Below are 21,445 nucleotides of genomic sequence, written 5' to 3' on the forward strand. Positions count from 1 at the left end.
TTGTTGGCGGAAGTAGAAGGAAGTAGAAGTGCTGAGTAGGCTGAGGTGAGTGACGCCGTAGGGGAGGCGGGGCCTGGGGGGCCCTTCCCAAACCTCTTCCGCGCCCCAGGCGCTGTGGTCTCCACCCGGCCCTTCGTTGGGATCTATCCCGTGTTCCCGATTCTGAGGCATGTCTTCCATGGCCCCGTGTGTAACCCCTGAGTACCCCTAGTTTTCTCCCTTTGGTCCCCCAGCGTCCCCAACTCCCATCCCGTGACCGCTGTTGTGTGCTGTCGAACTTGTAGCCCCAGGGACCTCAGCTTCGACCCTGGGGCCTCCTCAGTACCCCAGCCTCCCCTGTGTGTCTCCCCTCTATCCCTCGCTTCCTGGGTGGCCCCCCTCGTCGTTTCCCCCATCTCTCAGTGCCTCTTGGTACCCCCAGCTTTCACTCTGGGCCGCATTGATTGTCCCCACCTTCCTTCCTGTGCCTTTCTTAGTGCTCCCGACTTTTCTGCCTCTGTATTCCCACTCGACCCCCCACGTCGCCTGTCTCCCTTCTGCGTTTCTCCATTTGTCTCCGCTGTTCTCCATTTTACTGTTTCTAACTCCTTTTCTGACTCCCTGCTTCTCCCTGCTTATTGTCTCTCCTGCGCGTGCAGATTTCGTCTGCGCCTGCTCCCTCCTTCCCCACAGCCTCATTACCCCAGAGTCTGCCAACCCCCCAATCCTGTGTCCACCTCCTGTGCCCACAGGTGACCTGGAAGCTGGTGACAGGGAGCGTGTGACCCGTGTGGCCATGTGACTGGGACGGGCAGGCCCGTGAGTGTGGGACAGGGAGGGCACAGGGCTCAGGGATCTGTGCCCGTTTTTTTAATGGACTATTCACATGACCCCAAACAAATACCTTCCCTTAGCACGTGGGTCTTTCCCTCACCTGCCCTCTTCCCCGCCAGGCAGGATGTTGGGCAGGTTTGGTTTGGCAACACAGATGCCCCACCCTTGGGCTGAGTGCAGTGTTTTTGTTATTGTCTCTGCCTTAAAATGTTCCTGGAGCTGGGTCCAAGTCTCAGTTTCCTCATCTGTGACAGGGTGATTGTATTTCCTGCCCCTCCTAAGGCTGCCATGGGGTTCAAAATGGGAGAAAATGTAGAAGGCAAACCTTTGTAACCAGTGTGGTCCTGTACAAAGGTGTGGTCTTGCTGCTGTGTCGTAGGTGGGAAAGCGAAAGGGATGGAATGAAAAATCAAGGAGGGAAAGACAAGGAGAAGGTCCATTGCCTTTCCTTGAGCATTTGTTTGTATTTATTGATCATCTGTGAGTCAGGCTCTGTCATATGTTATCCTTACCGTTCCTTCCTTCCTCATTTGTTTAACAAACACTAACGGACTGTTTACTGCCTTGTGGACTACCCTTGATGTAGCCAATGTTATTCTCATTTAACATAAGGAAGAGAGGGCGGAATGAGTTGCCTGAGGTTACGAGGATTGGTGAGTTGGAGCTGGAATCTGAACACAGTACTTTGTGACACCACAGCCTGTGTCATTGCCTGCTGAGAAAGGGTCATTACTGTTGTCTCGGGGCCCAGGGCGCTTTTTTCTCCTTTTCACGGTTACTGTCGTTAGATGACAGTATCCCCCAAAGGGCATTTCCTTCTCACTCAGCACGGTGACATCACTAAGAGACAGAGGAAGGAGGAATTTAAATGCTGTGTGTGTGTGTGTGTCTGCACATACGTACCAGGTGTGTGTGTAGGGGGGTGAGGGGCTGTACCCAAGGGGAGACCCTGTGTTATGGGCTTCACTTCGTACTCGGTGGTTCCAGGGAGAACATTTTAATAGGTCTGTGCCTTAAATGCCTCTCCTCTTTTTTTGTCCATTCTCGTTTTTTTTGGTGATCTCATCCAGCTCATAGCTTAAGTACCGTCTCTACTCTGACAACTCCCGAATTTATCTGTCCAGTCCAGTCCGGACCTTCCTCTGAATGACAGACTCACGTATATAGTTGCTTGCTCAGCACCTCAATCTCAGGCATTTCAAACTTAAAGTATTTAGAATTAAGCTCTCGCTATGTACCTCCTTCATCCCTTCCCCCACCCTCCTCCCAAATCTCTCCGTCCCACTCACTTTCCCATCCTTAGGAAATGGCAGTATTCTTCTTTCCGTTGCTCAGGCCAAAGCTGTGAGATTCTCCTTGATGCCTCTCTACACCCTGCATCCAGCAGAGTGGTCTGTTAATGTCGCCTCTTTGCTTCAAGCCCTGCCATGGCTTCCCCTCTCACTATCCATGCCTGACCCCCTGTTACCTCTCTGACCTCATTGTTTTCCTTGCTGTTCCTGGCATTCACCAGGCATGCTCCAGCCCCAGGGCCTTGGCGCTTGCTCTTCCCTCTACCTGGGAAACTCTTCACCTAGATATCCATACAACTTTTGCCCTCATTTCCTTTAAGTCTGTATTCAAGATCAAGTTCTTGGTGAGGACTTCCATGTTCACCCTATCTGAAATTTCCCTTTCCACCTGGACACTTCCTGTCTCCCTTCTCTGGTTTATCTTTCTCCTCAGCACCTAATCAGCATCTAGAACCTATGGATATGTTTTGCCTGTTTATCTTCTCTGTTGTCCCCTCTCGTATTAAAATATGAGTTCTCGGAGGGCAGAGGTTTTGTCTGTTTTGTTCACTAATCTGTTCTCAGCAGTTGGAACAATGCCAGCCGCAGAATAGGTCCTTGATAAATATTTGTAGAATGAATCATAACATGAGCCACCCTGTACCAAGCCACGGGCCAACAGATCTCGTCAAGTTCCTGGCGTCTCCCAGTGTCCTTGGGAGCTCAGCAACACTTCCGGAGCGGTCTGCCCCCAGCTGCAGTCCAGCTAGGTGGAGGGAATGAAAGAGACACCTTTTCCTTTCTCGAAAGGGCGTGTGCCTCTGGCTCGTGCGAACGGCAGTGCCTTTTAGATGAGGGCCTTAGCTTTTCAAGTACAGGAGACTGAAAATCAAGCCTCGCTCAGCCACTTTCCATTCAGGCTTTCTCCTGAAGCCAGTTGGAGGATTACGAGCCGGTGCTCTGAATTCCAACTATTTGGCTTCAGATCCTGGAAAGTTATAGACCCTCCTGTGCCTCAGTTTCCTGAGTGTGATATGGGAGAAGTAGTGTTCTATCTTCTCGTACGCGTGTTTTGAGGATTAAATGTGATGGGTACCTCAAACACTTGGCGAGGGGCCTGGTGCGCGGTAGTGGCTGGATGAATGCGGCGGTGGTGTTGGGGAGGAGGTGACAGGAGTGGGCCCTTCCTCGTTCCTCACTCGCTGAGGGAGGAGTTTGGGATGAGCTGTAGAGTGAATGTCTGGAGGGATGTTTTGTTTTGGAGGCGGCCTTGGAGGTCCAGATGGGATCAGATCCGATGGGAGATGGAAATGACATTGGACTTGACCTCTACTTAGATGCAGTCTTTCCTCACACGCTAGTTGAGTGCCTACTGTGTGCAGGCCCTCTCCCTGGTGCTAGTCAGGAGTTTGAGGAAGAAGGCACAAGTCCAGCTGCCAGGCAACACTTCCCATTTCCTCTCTCTGGGCCTCAGTTTCCCCATATGCCAAACAGGGATAATGATCGCACTGTCCGTATCTCATGGGCATTTTCGAGCTTCGAGGCAGCTAACAGATGTGAAAAGCCTTTGCCAACCATAAAGCGTGGTGGCCTTGTGGGAGGATGGAGGCCAGTGTGTGGTGACACCCTCACGTGCTGAGGTGCAGGTGGCAAGAGCTGCAGGAAGGAAGTCTGTGTGATCAGCACGGTGCTCTGATTGGACCCCATGTTCTCAGCCCATCCTGCCAGGGTGGTGGGTGGGGGAGCCATCAGTTGCACCGGAGCGTCACTGTCCTGTGCCAATTGTTCCAATCATGGGACATCCTGTTGTAAGCAGCCAGGGCTCCTGAAGCCTGACTTCCGAGAGCAGTTGTGCGTGTGTCCCAGAATCCCTCATGTGGCCATTCCCGTGAGATCAGCTTCCTGGCCCGGCTGCTGGGGCTCCTGTCACGCACCTCCCAGCCGCCATCCTGCCCCTCCAGCCGGGCTTCGGCAGGAAGGATGCAGAGCACTTGAAGGCTTCTCTGCTCGGAGTGTGAATGAACTCAGCTTCGAGCACCTGGGCGGTATCTAAAGCCAAACTTTCCAAACCAAAGCCCAGTGCCACCCCCAATGCCATGAAGGTTCCCCCGGTGCGGGAACAGGAGCCTCTGAACACTTCCATCATGTGACCTGCCAGGCAGCTGAGTGGGCAGGGGCAGGGGGTGCGATCTGTTATCACCCTCGAGGGGAGAAGGGAGGGGATGTCTCAGAGGTGCCGGCCCTGGGGGCTTCTAGTTGGTTAATTCCCCAAACATTTATTAAATGCCCACTGTGAGTGCGGAAGAGCATGCTAGGTGGGGGCTGGGCAACCCACACCAGCAGATCCACTGTCATCGTCACAGGCTGGGGCGCCAGTGGGGGGCGCACGGACACTGTGGGGTACAGAGGAAGGAGCACGTACACCTGGGGCCAAGCGGGGGAGGCCCAGGGTGTGACTCTTGGAGGAGGTGGCACATGAACCGAGTCTTGAAGGACAAGAAGGGGCTTATTCATTTGCCTAATGGGCCTTTCTTGAGTGTATGCTCTGAGGCAAGTGGAGAAACTGGGGAAGACAGTGTAGTCGGGGGTACACTGAGGCACGATGTGGCATGCTCCAGGGGTGTCGCTGGTGCAGCATGGCTGGAGTGGCAGTGCAGGAGGTCGGCTGGAAGGGTGGGCCGGGCCAGGGCACATGGACGCTGGCATCCCTGCTCTGGGGCATGAGCTTTCTCTGGGAGGTGGCGGGGAGCCACTGTAAGTAAGCAGCGAGTCCGATTTGCATCCTGCAAGTCCAATTTGCATCCTGTGGTAGGCAGGGAGCAGGTGCGGGATGGAGGATGGACCTGGCCCTTGCCCTTGGGTGTGTGTCTGGAAAGGGTGCAAGTTGGAAGGGAGGTGTCGCAGGAGGGGTGGATCTGGTGCTGTGAGCCATCACAGGGGCCGCTGGGCCTTGAAGGACGAGCAGAGGCTTTGGCAGGAATGGGGGCGGAGGGGGGTGCCTTCCGGGTAGGACAGACCAGGATGTTTGAAAGCCCGGGGTCCCTCTCTCTCTGGAAGAGAGAACCGTCCAGAGCAGGAGAGAGGACGGGGCCCAGGGTCCAGGGCTTTGCACTTCCTCTCTTGCCTGAGACCTGCCTCAGGTCCTTCAGGGAATTTGTGGCTGAGGAGGAACCAGGTATTTGGGGACTGAGTTCTCCCTAAGCGCCTCCATAACTGACCCCCATGCTCCCCCAGCCTCCACCGCACTTCTAGAGCTTTTCTGGTCTGTAAATGAGCAGTAAAGAAGCTACTTCACAGGGTGGCTGTGAGCATGGCTGGCATAGCAGAGGCTGGACAGATGGCTCCGTGGTGGCCAGAGTTCATGTTGTCACAACAGTAACCATAGTCCCCTTTCTGTGCTGCCCAGTCCTCATGAAAACACTCGTCCCGGGTGGATCACGCAGGCTCCTGTCCCCCGCCTGCCCACCGTTCTTGTCTGCTCCATCTGCCGGGAAGGCCTCTCTCCCCCAGCCCCACTTCAGAGTTCAGCTCAACACCACCGCCTCCCGCTGTCCTTTCCTGTCTCTTCCCCCCACGGGACTGTGTACTCTTTGAGACAGGCGCTGGGCTTGGGTCCCCCTCTGAAGACTCATTTTATGGACTCAACTAGCCGCTTCTAGAAACTCACCAAAGAGTCTGCGTGTCGGGTCCAGTCTCCTCTGATCCTAGTAAGGAGTTTTGTTTGTTTGTTTTCTTCTTTGGTGGAAATCAATACGTCCCACTTTAATTTGCCCTTTGAACACCCACAGTCTGAGGCCTCTCTGGGCCTCACTTTCTTTATCTCTAAAATGGGGGCAACAGTGCTTGTCCTTCCTGCCTCACTCCTCCTCCAGGGGCGCCTCACACCCAGCGGACACTGTACGTCTTCCCTGAAGGAACCCAGCAGGCAGGCTGGGCCTTTGACAGGGGACGGGCGAGCAAGGATAAGAACAGGCCCCAAATATCCAGCCTCACTGGAGGGGAGACCAAGTTGACACCTGGAGTGGATGGGCAGACTTGTTGCCGTCACTGTGCCCGCAGAAGCTCTTGGGTTTGTGTCTTACTGCTTGTGGCATTTGAGAGAGTGGCCTGAAGCAGCCTAAGGTGCCCAGGAGCGTATGGTCCCTATCGGGGGACCCTGGTGTCACCTACATCCAGGGAGCGAGCCCAGGCCAGGAGCCCTAGAGAACAGTTGTCAGTCCTGAAAGCCCCGTGGGGAGGTCAGAGGGCAGGCAGCTGTGAGAAGGGAGGGGGAGAGAGAGGGAGGGGTGAGGGGCTATGCAGGGCAGGCGAGTGGGGAGGGCCCACCTCTGACCCGCAGCCCTAGCCCCGGCCCGCATCCTCCCACAGCTGCAGCTGTGCGGGATAGAACCTGAGGGCAGGGGTGTGGGACAGGAGGAGGAGAGAAAGGAGGCATGAGCCTTCCGGGTGCTTTCCCTGTCCAGGATGTGGCCCGGTGGCTTGAATTTCCTTTCTTCACCTCGTGACAACAGTGGTCACTATTTGTGTGCCTGCAGTGGGCCAGCGTCCTGGACACTTTCCCTCCACTCTGTCCTTTCATCCTCACACCTACCCTGGCAGGTGGGAAGGGAGCCTGCCTGTCCTGTCCCTGGCCGCGCTGCTGTCCGTCCCGGGGCCCTGAGGAGGGTGGCTCCCCTGTGGGGCAGGGTGTCTTCCTTCCATCCGGCTGGACCCCGGGGTGACTCTCCTCCCTAACCCAGGTGGGCTTGTGGGTGCTGGCTGCTGCCCACTCCCCTGCTTCCTGGGAGTGCCGCCCCCTGCGGCCTCTCCTCTCCCCAGCTGCAGCCCCCAGGGGCTCAGCCTACACTCCTGCTTTCTTTAAAACATGTAATCATTTTCCATACCACTTGGAACATGGGGAAAAGAAAAAAATTCCACATAAACCCAATACCCTCATCTACCCTTAGTATTTTGCTGTATTTTCTATCAGTCTTTTTTCTTTTTCTGCGCATAATTTTTACTCAGTTAAATTGCATAAATTGTGTCTTAACAAGCTTTCCTTGGGCCAAGCTTTGTGCTCCGGGTAGGTGTACAAGAGGCAGCAGCTGCCCTTAAGACGCTCCGACTGCAGAGCTGGCCCATCCGGGCTCCAGTCCTTTCTCTTCCACCTGCCGCAGGCCTGGACCAGGATGCCACACGCTTTTCCTGAGTTGTTAGAACTGTCACGGTCACAGCTTTTAACGACCACATGATGTTTCTGGGGTAAATGTATGAAAATTTACAATTCCTCTGATGCTGGATAAATTGAAGCTGCTTCTGTGTCTGTGTCAAAATGAAAGTTGTTATAATGCACGTTGATGCGCGCACCGTGTCTTCCGTTTTGGGAGGTTCTCCTGGGACCAATTGCCACGCCTTCCCTTGGGTTCCCCCCCTCTCACCTGGCTAGGGGAAGGGGTGCAGGCCCCTAGCTCCTCCATCCTTAAGTTCCCGAGTGCAGAAGGAAGAAGGAAGTTGACGCAGGTCCAAGCATCCTCAGATCATCCGCATTTAATCCTCACAATGCAAGGGAGGTGAGCACTGTCCTCATTTTAAGGGAGAAACTGAGGCTCGTGGTCTGCTCCCACCACGTCTTATTACCAATCCTAAAAGGAAGGACATTGCAAAGCTTTGGGGCATTTTCAAAGCTCTGCAGTCATGGTTCTCTGAGCCGCAGATTCCTTATCTGGAAAAGGGGAGTGATTGAAGTAAAGAGGCTAATAATGTTTATTGAGCATTCGCTATCTGCTGGCTTCTATTGTTGGGCACTGTTGCGGGCCCCATGTTACAGATGAGGTAACTGAGACACAGAGAGGGTAAGTAACTTGCCCAAGGTCACACAGCCGGTAACTGGCGAGCCCAGGACTTGAATGCAGTCTTGCTGCAGAGCTGTGTGCTCAGTGCCTCTGCCTCATGCGGTTTTGTGAGGATTAAATGAGATGGTCACGTGAAGCACTTAGCTCGGGGCCTGCTGCCTCGTTAGTGCTCAGTAATCGTCTCTTGGTGTAATTGTCATTGTTGACCCTATTCCCTCTCTAGATGATTCTTTGTAGGCCTGTTGCTCTTCCATTTATCCCTAAAGTTGATCCCCTCCTCAACATGTAGGCCAGGGTGTGAACTAATGTCCACTCAGATGTCCGTTATCCCCTGGGTGCCTGTACACTCTGTCCTCAGTGTCTGACCCCCTCTCTTGGCAGTGAAATCCTAGCACAGAAGCAAGGGCGGCCTCCAGCTGATTGTCACCAGGCTTTGGTGGCACTGCCTTAGGAAGGCAGTGTGCTTTCTTGGACCCAGGAAATAATGAGACATCTACTTCTGTCATCCAAATTGGGGACAATTTCCACAGCAGAAACCGTGACCCTGTGAATATGAAACGGAGAATTTCCTCCCAAACACTTGTTCACTGTTTCTAAGTCTCTGCATTCACTCTCCTTTCCGAGGAGCTGTGCTCTCTCAGAGCTCCCTGGGAACCCAGTGGTGGCAGGCACCAAAGGTTTTAGACAGATGCTCACAGACCCCCTGTCCCCTTGATGGAGAGCAAGACGATCCTGGTCCCCTTGCAGTATCTGGTAGATAGGGGACTCTGGTTTTGTTGGTGGAATTGAAATGACCCGCGCCAAGCTCTCTGAGTTCCAGAAAGTCGACTCTGTATTTGTGGTGAGCAGCGGGCCCCCCCCCACCCCGTCAGCCCGAGGCGGGATCGCCAGTCATGGGCGTTCACAGCTGTCTCTCCTTTGATCAGTGCGGCTCCGCACTCCAGATGAGGAAACTGAGTTTCTGGGGGAAACTGGGTCAGGGAGCAGGACACTTCTGGTCACCTTTGCACAGTGGCAGCTCTGTGACTTCCCACCAGACCTTCTTGCCCCCCGCTCAGTGCTGTTTCTCTTTCTTTCTCCTCCTTTGCAGGTCCCTCCAGGCCCAGAATCGGGAACAGCGCCGGTGGGGTGCCATCTGGGTGTCTGTGCAGGAACCCGCTGCACCTGGTGAGGTGGGCATGGGAGACCGGGCACAGCTGACCAGAGACCCCATTTTCTTCCAGACTGAGGGGGAAGGCGGTGGGGCCTCCGCACCTGCCCCGCGGAAGATGCAGTTTTTCGGCCGCCTGGTTAATACCCTCAATAGCGTCAGCAACTTGTTCTCAAACCCATTCCGGGTGAAGGAGGTGGCTGTGGCCGACTACTCCTCGAGCAACCGGGTCCGGGAGGAAGGGCAGCTGATTCTGTTCCAGAACACTTTGCACCGCACCTGGGACTGCGTCCTGGTCAACCCCAGGAACTCGAAGAGTGGATTCCGGTGGGTAATGGTCAGCTGTGACACACACTTCTTTCCTTCAACTCCTCCCAGAAATCACACTGGAGGTGCCTTGGAGAAGCAGCTTCTTTGGGTCTACATGTGAGGGGTCTGGAGAGGGGTGGCGGAGGGGGACTGCTTCCAGAATGGAGGGAGGAGCTTCCTAGACCCCGCACCTTCTGCCCATCGGGGCCCTGCAGCAGGCAGGGTGTGGGGATGGAAGACTGGGCTGTGTCCTGCCTCAAGGCTTGGCTCACGCAGGTGGAGGGGGGAGGAAGGACACGTGTGCTGAGAAGGGTCAGGTCAGGTAAGGCCCAGGGGTCACCAGTAGCCCTGATCTTTAAAGGCAAGATGGTCTTGGTAGGGGGTGGCCAAGGTTTGGTCAGGAAAGCCTGTAAGGGGTGGACAGCTGTCACTCCCCAGGGCATGCTGGATCTCCCATGGGCTAGAGGAAAGAGTAGGAAGCCAGGACAGCGCTGAGGGTACTGAGCCAGCTGCAGGGCTGGCTAAGAAAAGGGGATGGGAGTGGCCAAGGACCCCAAAGGCAGGGTCCAGAGGAGCTTGGCGGACTGTGTTGACTTGGGTTAGTACTGAGAGCCCATCCTCCACTCGTCTGTCCAGCTGGCTTTTCCTGTCCTCCATCCATTCAGCATGCCTCGAGCACCTCCAGTGTCTCCGGAGCCCCAGCCCTGGGCTAGCCCCAGCTGGGCTGTGAGATGACAGAACATGCTCTGTGCCTTCAAGGAATGTGCAGTCCTTGGGGAGAGGCCACCTGCCAACCAGGCGTTATAATACCATGTGAGGAACAGTGGGGACACCAGGAGGTGATGGCTTCCTGATGGGCTGCTCCGTGCCTGGAGAAAGAGTAGGAGTGTGTCTGGCAGAACAAAGTGGATAAGGTTGTTGCAGACCTCAGAGGCATGGAGGGGAACCTGCAGGCAGCTGGCTCTGGCTGCATCCCGGGTGCGTCCAGGGCTCTGGGGAGAGGCGGGGCTGGAGGGAACCTCCAGGGTTCATTCTGATGGAGGAGGCGTGGCAGCAGGAGTCTCAGAAAGCTGTGAGCTGGCAGTCAGGGTCCAGCCACCAGGAGAAGAGCAAGGCAGGGATCAGGGCCCCAGCCAGTTGGGAGAATTTAGGGCCTGGCTCCAAAAGGAAACTGAGGCAGAGGTGCCTACAGTGGGCAGTTGGGCAAAGAACACAACTCCATGGCCAGGTGAGGTACAGTTTTGACACAGCAGGACTAGTCCAGACTCTGGGCGCAGACAGACCTGAGCGGCTGGCCCTCCGCCTGGCCTTGGTCAGGATGGGGTGGGCTTCCACCTGCAGCGCCAGAAGCCCTGCACAGGCCTGCAGCTGAGGCCTGCTGTTTGGACTGCGCAGCTGGCCAGGCTGTGGGTCTACTCCGGGGAGGGCCATTTGTCCTTAGGTTTGAGGTGCCCTGCCCTGGGGGCTTCACCACCCTCCACGTGCACATCATCTCTGAGTCACTTGCAGTTATCCTTTGACAGGATTCCCGATTCGTCTCAGTGAGCTTGAGCCCTACTGCAGGCAGACTTCCATCCCAGGGGGTTAAACCCTCTGCCAGCAGTTTATTAACTACACCTGCACTATTGTACCCTTGATTGGGTGGCACTTTGTAGTTTACAGGCTTTCGCATGTGGTCCGTTAGCACATCCTCCAACGGCCCGTTGAGGTACGGAGGGCAGTGTCGCATCTTATGGGGATGGATGAGAAAACCGAGGCTCGAGGGTGAGAAGTGATCCATCCCGGCTAGCACAGGAAGGAGTGAAGAAACGGAATCTGTGTCTTCTGGTTCCTAATCCATTTATCTTTCTGTGCTGCTGTGTGTTTTCGTGTATTTAGACCAAATAAGGAGCATTACTGGGTGGGGCTTCGAGCTAAACACAGGTCTCCTCTCAGAGTTCCTGACGTCCCTCACTTGCCTCTGGAGGCTTTTTCTTCTTCTCTCCAACCTGCTGTCCGCCCTCCCTCACCCCTTCAGCATTTGCGTTTCAGCAAATGGCATCACCATCCGTGTACGTGGTTGCACAATCCAGAAACCCGGGAGTGATCTTGAGTCCTCGGGCTCCCTCACCCCCAGATCCAGGTCACAAGTGTATCTTGGGTCTGCTTCTTCTTCTCTATTAACTATGCTTAGGTTCAGCGTGAGTGATAGAAAGCCCAACGTAATAGTTGTTAAACAGGATAGAATTTTAACTCTCTCCTAAGTGGCAGCTGCAGCAGGTAGGGCTGGTGTGGCTGCTCTGCTCCTCGAAGTCCTTAGGGGCCCAGGCTCCTTCCGTCTTGTTGCTCCAGCATGTGCGACCTCCATTCTCTAGGTCTCCATGTGGTCCCAGGTGGCCACACCAGATCCAGCCATCACATCCACCACTTTAGCCAGCAGGGTGGTGGAAGGGCAGGGTAAGAAGGACACTTTCCTTCTTTTTAGGGACACTTCTCAGAAGTTGCACACGTGCCTTCCACCTAAATCCCATTGGCCAGGACTTAGTCACATGGCCACAACTAACTGCACAGGAGGCTGGGAGGCGTAGTTTGTATCCCGGCCATGTGTCAACCCAAAATCAGGGATCCTCTTACTCTCCATTTTGCCGCCAGCTCTCCCCAGGCCATGGTGGGCAGCCCGTGGACTCCTACTGCACCTGCCTCCCAGCCCGTGGCCCCGCCTGCCGTCTTGCTCTCTTCCCCTCCTGGTCCAAGGTGCTATCAGAATGATCTTTCCGGAGGGCGAATCTGATTGCTCTCTCCTGTTTAACTCCTCAAGGGCTTCCTATTTCCTTAACAGATCAGGTGCTTCTCGTGGCCTAAAAGGGCCCCTCATGGGGCCTCGCCTCTCCCTCTGGTCTTGGCTCTTGCCACCCTGTGCTCCTGGCCTTTGCCCTGACTCTTACCTCAGCCTAGAACACTTTCCCCTTCTTTGCTGGCCTCACTTCTGTCTGCCTTCCTGGCCTTCAGGCAGGAGCAGATGCTTCTGCTGTGTGTCCCCAAAGCACCGCATCCCTGTGCCCAGTAGAACGCCATCCTGGTAGACCATAACCCCTGAGGGTGGGGGCTGGGTCTGCCTCGTTCACCTCCTGTGATTCCCCCGCACCCAGTAGGGTGCCTGGCACATATCAGGTTTGTGAGATGAATGACGTATTGCTTCAGCTTTAACAGTATTTACTGAGGGCCCCTGTGTGCCAGGCTCTCTGTCCCAGGGGGCTGGGAGACTGGGATTCTGGGCCGTCGAGGGAGTGAGCTGAGAAGCAGGAGTGGAGGTTGGAGGGTAGGATGCTGGAGATGAGGTTATGAGGAGTTGCAGAAATGGTAATGCCAAGCAAGGCCTAGGGTGTGACCCAGAGTGAGGGCTGCAGTGGGCGGGGGCGGGGCGCTGCGCCAGGGCCCAGGGGTTCTCACAGGGGTGCTCACTGCAGGGGTCACCCCACTGCTCTGAACACCCTGCAGTTTGTAGAGAGAAGACTCGGTACAGTAGACTTGCTTAATGTCTTCTCCTTTATTTGCTAGAGGGCTTTGGACTATCCCCAAAGTAGTTAAGTGTGTTAGAGGTGGCTGTCACAGTCCTGCTTCCAGCCTCAGGCTCCAGGTACAGGTGTTCCTGTTGTTTGTGGCTGCTGTCATCTGGCAGGCGTAGCTTCAGGTCAGGGAGGGAATCAGCATCTTCTCAATCCTCAGGTTTTATTGCCTAAGGCCTGGGAGGCCCACAGCATCCCTGCTGGGTGGAGAGTGGGACCCGGCTGATGCCGATGGCATCAACAGCACCAGTGACGTCTGCGTCCTGTTAGTGCATACCGCGTGTGAGGCACTGAGGTCTCCATATTAAGTCCTTTTATCCTCACAGCAGTCCCAGCAGGTGGGGGTGTTATTGACCCCATCTCATAGAGGAGGAAACACAGCTCAAAGAATTTAAGTCACTTGCCGAGGGTCACACAGCTGGTCAGTAGCAGAGCTGGGTTCAGACCCAGGCATTCTGGCTCCGGAATCTGCCTCCTCCTCCTCCTGCACCAGGGCCGCCTTGCGGGGTGGCCAGATGGGCGGGCTCAGCTTGCCTGGGCCCATCCTGCGTCCCCCTTGACATATGGTCCAGGGCCCTGGCCCTTCTGGGGTGAGCCCTGGAGTGGTCACTGGGAGCATTGCTGTGTACCTTGTGGTAACGTCCATACTTCTGTTCCTGATGCCGATTAATCATTTACTGTTGACATTTCCTCGTGGCATATGATGTTTGACGAACCCTGCAGCTCCTCACTGGTATCTCAGCAGAAGCGGGCTGCGCATCCCAGGAATCCTGGGAAGAAGGATCAGAGCGTGTGCGACATGTGGTCTTTGCTTCTCGAAAGAGGTCTGCCTTTGAGGCCCTCTGCACTTCTGCAGTGGGACTGTGCCGTGAAACTGCTCGTCAGGAAACCTCAGATGGGCTGGGTGGCCTGTGTCCTGGCCACATACCTGTGACTTGCTCGTTCACCCATTTGTGCAGCGCACAGCCCATCTTCACCGAGCAGAGCTGGATGCGGCAGGTCTCTGCCCTCATGGAGCTGAGGCAGTGGCCACAAAGGTGGCTCTGAACCCGGCCTCTGGTGGGATAAGTGTTGTAACGGGCTCGTATAAAGCTCTTAGGTTCTGAGACAGACCTCACCCCGCTCCACTGCTGTCTTTGCCCTCTCTCATCCCTCTGCTAAGAGTGCTGTCCCCCTGCTTGACCCACCTCCCTGGGGCCCATGCCTGAGCCTGTCCTCAGCCCGGTTCTCCCTCAGCACTGTCCGTGCTTCCCCAGCGCCTCTCGCCTTGGATGGCCACGTGTCTGCATATCTGCCTCCCCCACTAGACCACAGAGCTACTAAGGGACAGCGCCCAGGTCTGAGTCGTTTCTCCTGCCGGGGATGGCCAGGTCCTCAGGAGGTGCGCGGTAGAGATCTGTGGCCTGGACGAATGAATCCGTGGCACTGAGGTAAAAGTGTGCTTGACAGGAGGAATCGCAGAGGCTTCTCTGGGGTGCTTGGGTTGGAGATGGACCCTAAAAGGTGAGGAAGATTGCAGCAGGAGAAGGCATGAGAGGGAGGACGCTGCAGGGGACGGGGACATCACACCCAAAGGCATGGAGGGGCAGACGGAGGGACGGACCAACGGATGGACAGAGGAGCACTTTGGAGAAGCAGTGAGGAAGGGCTTGTGCTTGGCTTTGAAACTGGAGAGTGAGAACTCCTCTAACCTAATGGCACTTGGCTATTATTTTTGGTCCAGGACCCACTGGAGAGTCCAGGGGACCCTCTCCTCCCCCAAATGCACATCCACATGTTTGCACACAATTTCACGAGGTTCACAGGCCCCTGAGGCTTATCCACAGGCCACTCCTACCAAGGCTGAGGCTCCCCAGAGCTGACGCCAGGTGGCTTTACTCTGGGGGCTCAGTTCTAGAAGAGAGAGACACAGCCCCATGAGTCCTCTAGATCCTCAGCCTTCTCTCTGCGGGGTCACCTCCTTGCTCTAACCCAAACCGCGCTCTGCCCTGAGGACACTCTTCCCCTGCAGGCCTCTCCAGAGTTCCTCTCCCTGTCTGTCTCCCACTGGGCCTGGAGGTGGGACAGGGTCCTCCTTGCCCCTCAAGCTTCAGGCTTACATCATCCTATGCTACCACCCACTCTCTCTGCTGGTGGCAGGCATCTGCGACCCTGGGGCGCTCCTCACATCCTCAGAGATAGGCGCCCTGGCTCAGAGCTCCCCATTGCCATCACTACTCCTGTCTTGACTCTTGGTGATGGTAATACTCATGGGGTTCCCCTTCTCACACCCAGGGCTTTTGGTGCCTGACCCCTCCTGGTCCACGTGGCCGTTCCCTGGACCTTGTCATCACCAGCAACAGCAGCTCTTCCTTAAATACGAGTTTCAAGCACCCGCCGCTTTCCCCTCTCTGCTTCCTGTCTGTCCAGCTCCTCCTCTCTCGTCCTCTGGATGCCCAGTTCCTCTACCCCTGCAGACGGGGCTGGTCCTCCCACCTTCCCAGTCCCCCTCCCTTTCCTGGACTTCACTTCTTCCCCAGCGTGAATGCCATGGCCCATTGGTGTGATTACACGCTTGCACACACTCTCTGCCCTCCTCTTGCTCCCTCTCTCCATCACATTTGCTTGGGGAAACCCTGGCATCAGTTAATCCCAGTTCTCCACTGTGGCTGGAGGAAGAGCCCTCCACGCCGCCGGGCTGCACTCTCAAATCACGACGTGAGTTGCTGGGGCCGTTCTCCCTCCAGGTCCCCACCATCTCTCATCCTCTTCAGGGCGTCGTTTCAGCAGTTCTTTCCTCTTTGCTCCATAATTTCCCCTCTTTGCTAGATATTTTCCATTCCTGTACAAATGTGCTGGGGTTTTTTCTTTTTAAAAATAGTCTCTTTCTTGCCTCCACTTGACCCTCAGGCACTGCCTATATTCAGCGATCTTCAATTCCTGTCCTCCTGTTCTCTTTAAACTTTTCAAAGATAGTGACGTGTAATACCCACATGGGAAAGCACAGCTTCGTGCTTTCTCGCAGATACCTCTGCAGCCACCGTCCTGTCAAGAATGGGACTCTGCAGCAGCCCAGAAGCCCTCCTTTTTGTCCCCTTCCCCCGAGGAAACGTAACGAGCAACTTGACTTTTATGGTAATTGCCGTTGTGTCCGGCTGCTTTGCTCGTTATTTTGTCTGTGAGGTTTGCACGTTTTCGTGTGCAGCTGTGCCACTCGTTTTCAGTGCAGTGGCGTTCCACTGGGCAACCACGTCGCAACTTTATTCATTCATTCTAGTGTTGATGGGAACTAGGTTGCATCTAGTTTTCATGGTGCGTATCTGCCTGCATTTCTGTTAGGCATCTGTCTAGGAGCAGAATTGCTGGGTCAAGCCCTACGGATCCTCAGCTTTAGTGGGTCGTGCCCACGTGTTTTCCTACCCGGAGCAAATGAGGTTTCTTCTTACTTCACATCCTCTGATACTTGGTGTCGCCGGTTTTAAAAAACTGTCGATGGGGCCGGCCTGGTGGTGCAGCGGTTAAGTGCACACGTTCTGCTTCAGCGGCCCGAGGTTCCCTGGTTCGGATCCCGGGTGTGGACCTGGCACTGCTTAGCAAGCCGTGCTGTGGCAGACGTCCTACATATAAGGTGGAAGAAGATGGGCACGGATGTTAGCTCAGGGCCAGTCTTTCTTAGCAAAAAGAGAAGGATTGGCAACAGATGCTAGATCAGGGCTAATCTTCCTCAAAAAAAAAAAAAAAAACGTTTTTTCCCACTGCTCTAGAAGGCCACTTTGGTCATAAATCAGGTGTCCCTCTATGAATAGATGCGTTTCTAGTCGCTGTTCTATTTTTCTTTTCTTGCACCAATACTATGCTGTCTTAATTCGTGTAACTTTATAGTAGATCTCGATATCTGGTAGAACGAGTTTTGCACCTTGTTCTTCAAGATCACTTTGACTATTCTTAGCTCTTTGCATTTTGACCAGAAAAAAGAGCCACACATAAAACAAGTGAGCAAGCAAGCAAACAAAAAATTAAACCTTTGGTCTTGAGATTTTGATTGGGATTGCATTGACTCAGTTTGGTGAAAATTGACAACTTTGTATTATTTAGTCTTCAGTCTACGAACCTAGAAGATCCTCCCGTTTCTTGAGATTTTCTTTAATTTCTCTCAATAATGCTTTGTAGTTTTTTGCAGAGGAGTTTTATTTTATTATTTATTTATTTATTTATTTGAGGAAGATTAGCCCTGAGCTAACATCTGCTGCCAATCCTCCTCTCCTTGCTGAGGAAGACTGGCCCTGAGCTAATATCCGTGCCCATCTTCCTCTCTTTTATGTGGGACGCCTTCCACAGCATGGCTTGCCAAGCGGTGCCATGTCCACACCTGGGATCCGAACCAGCGAAGCCCGGGCCACCGAAGTGGAACGTGAGTGCTTAACCGCTGCACTGCTGGGCGGACCCTGCACAGAAGTTTTAGACATATTTTGTTAGATTTATTCCTAGCGTTTGAATTTTTTGATGTTATTACATTTAATAAATATGTATTAAAATTTAGTTTTCTGTTTGTTTATGTATATAGTCATGGAATTGATTTTTGTATATTCGTGTTGTATTCAGCAACCTTGCTAAACGCATTTATTAGTTTTTTGTTTTTATTTTTTCATTTGTTCTGGTCAACTCTTTTATTTCTTTCTTTCTTTATTTTTTGCTGAGGAATATTGGCCCTGAGCTAACGTCCACTGCCAATCTTCCTCTTTTTGCTTGAGGAAGATTGTCGCTGAGCTAACGTCTGTGTCAGTCTTCCTCTATTTTATGTGGGATGCTGCCACAGCATGGCCTGACAAGTGGTGCTAGGTCCGTACCCAGCATCTGAACCTCTGAACCCCAGGCTGCTGAAGCCGAGCGCGCAAACTTAACCACTATGCCACCAGGCCAGCCCCAGGAATGGTGTTTTGTATATGGCTGTTGGGTCAAATTTACTAATTATTCTGTATCCAATAGGGATTTTCTTTCGGTCTGATTGTTGTGTAAGTCACTAGTGGAGGATATTAAAATATCTCATGTGATTGTGGATTTATCTAGTTCTCTTAATTATGTCAAGTTCGACTTTTTTATTTTGGAGCTTTATTATTAGGTACATATTAATTTATAATTATCATATTTTCCTAGTGAATTGAAACTTATCATTATGATTTATCCCTCTTTTTTCTGGTAGTGCTTTTTGCCTTAAATTCTACTTTGTCTAATATTAATATAGCTTCACCAACTTTCTTTTCATTAGTATTTGTGTAATATACTTCCTTATGTCTTTAATCTTGGAAAGAGTATATAGTTGTCTTTTTCTTCTATTAGCCTGTCTGTTATTCCTTATGTTTATTTGGAACATTTAGTCTGTTTATATTTAATGTAATTCTGATATATTTGGGTTTAAATCTGCCATCTTGCTGTTTGCTTTCTTTTTTTTGTTCCACTTGCTTTATTTTCTTTATTCCTTTCTTTCTTGTCTTCTTTGCATTTATTTTTATTTTTTGTTTCACTTTAGTTAGCTTTATTGAAATACAACGTATGGAAAATTAAAATTTACCAAGTGTATCATTTGATGAGTTTTGGTGAAGGTGCACCCCATGTAACCATTGCACAGTCGAGATCTAGGACATTTCTGTCACCCCCAAACTTCCTCCCGCACCTTCACAGTGGGTCCTCTGCACCCCCCGCAGCCCTGGCAAACGCTGCTCTGCCTTCTATCACTGTAGTCTTGCCTTTTAATTATACAACATGTATTCTTATGAGTCTGACTTTTTTTTTTCACTTAGCATGCTTTTGCAATTCATTATTGAGTGTTTGCTTATCATTCCATTTTTTCCTCCTCTCTCTTAGCTTGGAAGTTATTTACTCTGCTATTATCTTTTCGTGATAACTGTTGGGAGACAGTTCTCCACGGGTCTCTCATGTTTCCGTACATCTTGCGAGCAGAGACACTGACTACTTTTGTTCCAGGCTATCTTTACAAGGATGTTTGTATAATATACAGCTTTGGAAGATAGAGCTAGGGTCTCCCTCCAGAGCAGAAGATAGGTTTGCTTGCTCTCCCGTATAATAAAGATACTGTCTTCCTCCAGAGCAGAGCTTAGATAGATTTGCTTATTGACAATATAAAAGACTCAAATTCCCTTCACTCAGGGTTTCTCTGTTTGAATGCAACACGAGCAGGTGTCACCTGACCCTCTTCATGTCACCCTTTGGGAACTGGCTCCCAGGGAATTGGCACAAATGCTGATTCTCTGGCTACTGCTCTTGCTGTGAGTAATAAATTGCCCTTTGTCTTTGATCCAGGAATCTTGTGTCTTCGGCCAGCATCCATGAAACTGTGTCAGGCCAACTTGTTAGTTTGCAAGTAGGGTAAAATCTGAAACCCCTCACAGTTCTCGATACAACCTAGAGATTGTAACACACATCCTTGGCTTTACTGAAGGATAATTGGTACTTTAGCCTCTTCCAGAACAATGGAAGGGTCTTAGAACCCTTTAACTTTGTTTATCCCCCTCCAGGCTTCTATGCCGTGTGTTGTTTTTTAGTAACATTTTTATTTTAAACCCAACAAGATATTGTACTGTCAATATCTATTTAGATTCACATACCTATTTACCATTTTCATGGGGCTTCATTTTTTTTCCTGCGTATTTGACCATCAATCTGGAATCAGGTTCCTTCTACCTGAAAAAATCGTTTTATATTTCCTGTTGTTTAGGTCTGCTAGTGACAAAGGCTCTCTCTCTCTTTCTCCTTTGTTTTTTTGTTTGTGTGACTAATGAAATGTTTTAATTTTAACTTCATACTTGAAGGGAAGTATGCTGGGTATAGAATTCTCATTGGCATTTATTTTCTTTTCGCTCTTTAAGGATATCATTCCATTATCTCTGGCTTCCATTGGTTTTTTTTCTTTTTTCTTTTTGTGAGGAAGATTGGCCCTGAGCTAACATTTGTTGCCAATCTTCCTCTTTTTGCTTGAGGAAGACTGTCCCTGGGCTAATATCTGTGCCAATCTTCCTTTGTTTTTTATATGTGGGACGCCGCCACAGCATGGCTTGATGAGCAGTGCTAGGTCTGCACCCAGGATCTGAACCTGTTGACCCTGGGCCACCAAAGTGGAGTGTGGCAGCTTAACTACTATGCTACCAGGCTGACCCTCTGGCTTCCATTGTTGAGAAGCCAGCTGTCGGTCTAACGACTACCCTTTGAAGATAGCTTTTTTCCCTCGCTATCTTTAATATATTCTCTTTGCATTTTGTTTTCAAGAGTTGTAGTATGGCACATGTGTCAGTTATTGCTGTTTTATAATATGTTGACCAATATGTGTCATTCTCAGTTATTGCTATGTAACAAACGACCAAACTTAGTGGCTTAAAACACATTTGTGGGCTTATTTAGCCCACAAATCTGCAATTTGAGCAGAGCTCAGTAGGAAAGCCTCAATACTACTTTACATGACATTACCTGGGGTGGCTTGTCTGCAGAATCCACTTGTAGGATGATTTACTCATAAGTGGCAAGTTGGTGCTGGCTGTTGGCTGTTCATCCAGGGCTAAGGGTCCACAGCTGAGTCATCTCCATGGGTTGCTTCAGCTTCCCCATGGCATGATGGTGGCTCCCAAGAGAAAAGAGATAGAAGCTTCCAGTCTCTTAAGGCCTTAGTCCAGAAACTTGCATAGCATTGCTTCTGCCATATTCTATGTAAAGCAGTTACAGAGCCAGATTATAGGGTAAAGAGACAGATTCCCACTGCTCAGTGGGAGGAATGTCAGAGAATTTGAGGGCCGTGTTTTAAAACTTCCACAGGGTCTCTAAGTGTGGATTTCTACTTATTTTTCTTTTGAGGGGGAGGGCTCATAGGTATTTTAAATCAGTAGAATAATGTTTTTCATCAATTTTGGAAAGTTCAGAGACATTAACTCTTCAAATATGGCTTCTGTCCAGTTCTTTTCCTATTCTGTTTTTTGTGCCTCCACTTATATGTATGTTAGCTTTTTCATTATATATTCCATGTCTCTTATCTACTTTCCTATACTCTCCATTCTTTGTCCTTCCATGCTTTCTTCGGTTTGCTCTTTTCAGACCTTTCTGTTCACTGGTTTTCTCTTCAGCAGTATCCAGTCTGCTACTATACCTAGCCATGGAGTTCCTAACTTTGGGAGTTGTATTGTTTAATTCCGTAATTTCCATTTGTTTCTTTTTTTTTTTCCCCAAGGAAGATTAACCCTGAGCTAACATCGGTTACCAATCTTCCTCTTTTTATGCTTGAGGAAGATTAGCCCTGAGCTAACATCTGTGCCAATCTTCCCCCACTTTATATGTGGGTTGCTGTCACAACATGGCTGACAGGTGGTGTAGGACTGCGCTTGGGATCCAAACCCATGAACCTGGGCCACCAAAGTGAAATGCGCCAAACTTAACCACTACGCCACAAGCCGACCCCTGTTTGTCTTCTTTTATAGTTTAAAATTCTTTGCCAAAATTCTAAATCTTTTTTTAAAGATTTTATTTCTTCCCTTTTTTTCCCCCAAA

General features: G+C 51.7%; 1 protein-coding gene across 11 annotated transcripts in view; it reads left to right on the top strand.

Moving 5' to 3' along the window:
• Positions 1-21,445, top strand: part of PLA2G6 (phospholipase A2 group VI) — a 55,693-nt gene continuing 34,248 nt past the window's right edge. The window contains exons 1-2 of one of the 11 annotated variants that reach the window (XM_046646661.1): positions 1-45; positions 9,006-9,392. In XM_046646661.1, coding sequence (XP_046502617.1) covers positions 9,094-9,392 — 299 coding nt within the window. In that variant the 5' untranslated portion in view covers positions 1-45; positions 9,006-9,093. Of the gene's footprint in view, positions 46-83; positions 168-729; positions 799-1,446; positions 1,467-5,593; positions 5,792-9,005; positions 9,393-21,445 lie in introns of those variants that run through there. The other 10 variants (XM_046646651.1, XM_046646660.1, XM_046646659.1 and 7 more) reach the window with 10 other exon arrangements.

Source organism: Equus quagga, chromosome 19, assembly GCF_021613505.1.
Source record: "Equus quagga isolate Etosha38 chromosome 19, UCLA_HA_Equagga_1.0, whole genome shotgun sequence".
NCBI classification, from domain to species: domain Eukaryota; kingdom Metazoa; phylum Chordata; class Mammalia; order Perissodactyla; family Equidae; genus Equus; species Equus quagga.